The sequence below is a fragment of the Argentina silus genome (assembly GCF_951799395.1).
Source record: "Argentina silus genome assembly, contig: scaffold_563, whole genome shotgun sequence".
Lineage (NCBI taxonomy): Eukaryota > Metazoa > Chordata > Actinopteri > Argentiniformes > Argentinidae > Argentina > Argentina silus.
This window is the reverse complement of record NW_028152689.1, coordinates 10,001-14,260: the sequence shown is the minus strand read 5'-3', so window position 1 is coordinate 14,260 and position 4,260 is coordinate 10,001. Positions and strand designations below refer to the sequence as shown.

At 45.2% G+C, this 4,260-nt stretch overlaps 1 protein-coding gene across 1 annotated transcript in view; it reads left to right on the top strand.

The window, feature by feature from the left end:
- Positions 1-753: 753 nt before the first annotated feature.
- The window catches only part of LOC310824684 (leucine-rich PPR motif-containing protein, mitochondrial-like), a gene marked incomplete at its 3' end in the record, with an annotated part of 11,909 nt that continues 8,402 nt past the window's right edge, over positions 754-4,260 (top strand). The window contains exons 1-6 of the mRNA XM_083697938.1: positions 754-950; positions 1,652-1,860; positions 2,064-2,186; positions 2,414-2,535; positions 2,883-2,941; positions 3,761-3,847. Coding sequence (XP_083554064.1) covers positions 769-950; positions 1,652-1,860; positions 2,064-2,186; positions 2,414-2,535; positions 2,883-2,941; positions 3,761-3,847 — 782 coding nt within the window. The remainder of the gene's footprint in view (positions 951-1,651; positions 1,861-2,063; positions 2,187-2,413; positions 2,536-2,882; positions 2,942-3,760; positions 3,848-4,260) is intronic.

Below are 4,260 nucleotides of genomic sequence, written 5' to 3'. Positions count from 1 at the left end.
AAGAGCGCCCCCTGTTGGAGAAGTCAACACTGACAACTTCGGGGGTAGGTGACAACATGTGGTCAAATATCCCCGTGGTAGGATCGGATTCATACCTATGGATGACAATTTGGCATTTGAAAGCCAATAATCTACACATCAACACATGCATGTTTGTGTATGATTTATTTATTTGTGTATGATTTATTAATTTTTAGCTACATTAAATTTGGCGATAACTATGACTCTCACTTGCTAAATGTTTCATAGGCACTTATTTATAGGTTTCGGCCTGTGTTGAGAGACCGAAACGACATTGATATCAAATCACCTTCTCAGAGAAAAGAGACATGATCGTCATGATTCTTTGGATAGAAGTCAAATCCGTGCAGAACCAAGCAGAGAGGACTACAGTACGTACCGGTCTCTGACCCAACCATGTGGGTACTGCGTGTGTCTGTTCCTGGACGACATACAGTACAGCCTCGACCGAAGAGGCGGAGATAGGGGGTAATACGATTACCATTCCTTCGGGGGTTATAATATTAAAACGAATCACAACATGGATTATGTTTAGAGACCAATTGAGCAAAAATGTTTCATAAATATGAGGTCGCACGATGATCATTTAGTATCCGAATATGCGCTCACATTTTGTCACATGAACTCAAATAGTGTCAGTGACGTAACGGACACCCCCCTCTCCGCACCGGTTGGTTTCGCCCGTTGTCCTTTGACTCTGGCACGTGATGCGGATGCCCTTCCTTCTCCTCGCTGTTTAGGTTAAACATGGCTGCGCTCTTGAGATCAGCACGGCTACTCAAGTTCTCGCCTTCGGGTTTGCTCCAGATCACCGGGACCAGCCGAACTGGCCCGCCGCTCAGCCGGCTGTACAGCGGAGCCGCCAACGGCAGAGGAGGGATCGGAGTATGTTCAAGACAAATCGCCCCTGGCCCCCTCAATGTGTCCAGGTACCTACTGCGTTTAGGCTAGCCGGCTAACAGGTCCATGCTTCACAGACGTCCTGCGGTTGTCATTGAGACACTGAGTCAATGACAGTACGAGTTAGGCTAAACGTGTATTTGACCCGGCGATCGTGACAGCATCACGCATTGTTATCGAAACCCACCGATAGTCATGCAAAATGTATCATTTTATAGTATTAGAAAGCTAGCATGCGTTACAGACGGCCCTCTTGCGTAAGATAACATGCAATGTAATCTGATGATGTTGTTCATTCTGAAAATGCGTCTTCAACTAGCTAACTCATGTCATGATGCATATTGTGGTACTGGGAGTATTTACTATAAGCCAAAATAATACATTTCCTTATCCAACCCCTTCTGGTTCTAGACAGCATCAAGCCATGCTGAGATGGGGTAGCATCACTGGGGCAGGAGGGGTTTCAGGTCAAGGTCGTTTTTGGGGGGCTTTATTGTCCATCTCAAGGATAGGATAAAAAAAGATCAAATCATCACATCATACACAGTAAACACACTGACACACCATACTATACACAGGCAGTGTGTATTAACCAGGGGAGGCTGGTGGAGGTAGAAAATGGAGGACGGGCTCATTGTAATGGATGGAATGAGGAATGGTATCAAACACGTGTGACCCTGGTATTAACCCTGTTCAAACCCTGCCCCCCCCCCCCCCCCCCCATTCCCAGGTGTTTGTGGCCCTACGCGGGAGTGCGTCAGTATGGGGTGATCCCGGAGCAGAGGGGGGCTTCTTGGGATGACGCCAGCATGGGGGTGCGCTCTAAGCAGGCCCAGCAGTTCGACTGGGCCCTGGCCAAGCTAGACAGCTCAGTCCGTAGGACAGGCCGCATCACCAAGACTCTGCTGCAGAAGATCTTCCATGACATCTGCAGAACAGGTACGGGACACCTCACGAAGACCCACCCTCTCTCCTTCCTGGTGGTCTCTCTCTTTTATTTATATCATTAGACCTGCTTTTCCTCTGACCCTCCATCCACTCACTCACTCACTCACTCACTCACTCACTCACTCACTCACTCACTCACTCACTCACTCACTCCTCTGTACTGACCCCCCCCCCCCCCCTCTCTCTCTCTCCAGGCTACCCCAGTGGGAACCAGGCCCTCCTCCTCCTGAGGAGCTGTGGGTCTCTGCTGCCAGAGATGCCCCTGTCTGAACGCACAGAGATGGCACACCGCATCTGGGACAAGCTGCACGAGCTAGGTGTGTGTGTCCTGTGTCCTGTGTGTGTGTGTGTGTGTCTCCTGTGTGTGTAGGGTGGGAGACAATCAGAGACTCATGAATATGGGAGCAATAGGGAGGCGTTCTTCAACATAGTTGATTTGCAAAAGAAAGTGAATGATTTTACTGTGGTTTACCTGGTAAGGCTTTATGAGATGACAGAACTAAAGTGTGTGTGTGTGTGTGTGTGTGTGTGTGTGTGTGTGTAGGTGCTTCCTATGATGCCAGCCATTACAACGCCCTGCTGAAGGTCTACCTGCAGAACGAGTTCAAGTTCTCCCCCACCGACTTCCTGGCCAAGATGGAGGCTGCCAATGTCCAGCCCAACAGAGTGAGTCGATCAGCCCCTAGCCTCTAACCCCTAGTCTCTAGCCTCTAACCCCATAGCCCCTAACCCCTATCCCCTAAAGTCCAGCCTCTAGCCTCTAACCTCTCCGGAGAGTCGGTCTTCTGATATGTGCTGTCCTGTTTTATCGCTGATTATTCTAATCTAATATATTTAAATTGTATATATCATGCACTGTTCTATTTGATTGTATTCTAATATATTCTATTGTATTATAATACATTACGTTCTATGCTAATATATTCTATTATATTCAAATATATTCGATGCTAATATATTCTATGTGAGCGATGGTGTGAGCGATGGTAGCTAACAGGTGTTCCTGTGTGTAGGTGACCTTCCAGAGGCTGATAGCAGCCTACTGCCAACACGGAGACATAGAGGGAGCCAGGTGAGACACACGCTTACCTGTTACCTGTCTGTTAGCACAGAGATTAACCGCGGGATGGATGGATGAACGGACGGATGGACAGACAATACTTTATTGTGCTCAGAGAGGAACATTAGATTCACAGCCCGTTGTTACCGATTGACAAAGAAACATCACAACACGCAACACAGTAACATTACAACACAGTAACAACACAATACACAACACAGTAACATCACAACACAGTAACAACACAATACACAACACAGTCACAACACAACACAACACAGTAACATCACAACACACAACACAGTAACAACACAACACAGTAACAACACAACACAGTAACATCACAACACAGTAACAACACAACACAGTAACATCACAACACAGGGTAACAACATAACTATACAGCAAGGCAGTCATCAGTATATCTGTATATTTACATATCTGTATATTTATATATATATGTATATTTATAGACATAGCTCTGAATATATTATGTCTCCATCATCTCTTCAGTATCTCTGATTATACCTTTAATATCTCTGATCATCTCTTTAATATCTCTGATTATACCTTTAATATCTCTGATCATCTCTTTAATATCTCTGATTATACCTTTAATATCTCTGATCATCTCTTTAATATCTCTGATTATACCTTTAATATCTCTGATCATCTCTTTAATATCTCTGATCATCTCTTTAATATCTCTGATCATCTCTTTAATATCTCTGATTATACCTTTAATATCTCTGATTATACCTTTAATATCTCTGATCATCTCTTTAATATCTCTGATTATCTCTTTAATATCTCTCCATTCTCTCTTTCCAGCACCATCCTGGGTTTCATGAAGACCAAGGATCTACCAATCACAGAGGCCGTTTTCAACTGCCTGGTGACCGGCCACGCCCGTGCCGGGTGAGTGACATGTTGATCCCGGGTGGTTCAGTCTGTCGAGCATGGCGCTAGCAACGCTAACGCTGTGGGTTCGATTCCCACTGGGACCAAATGTACCCAAAATGTATGCACTCACTGTACTTGCTAAATGGCTATTATTATTATTATTATTATTATTATTATATATTACATGTTTTAATGTACACTTGTGACTTCAGTCGTGTCATGTAGAAGAAGTCTCTGAACTAGCTGGTGATGACATTGTGGTGAGTTTTAATATGCTATGGAAGGCCGTACCTCCATCAACTGCAGGATGTAAACATACCTGGAGACCGGACGTTCCGTGAGACTCTCTTTCCTTAGCAACCGTAAAGCTGCCGCCTGTCTCTGCGTCTGTAGCTGTGTTTACAGTCTGTACTTGATGACGTATAGAC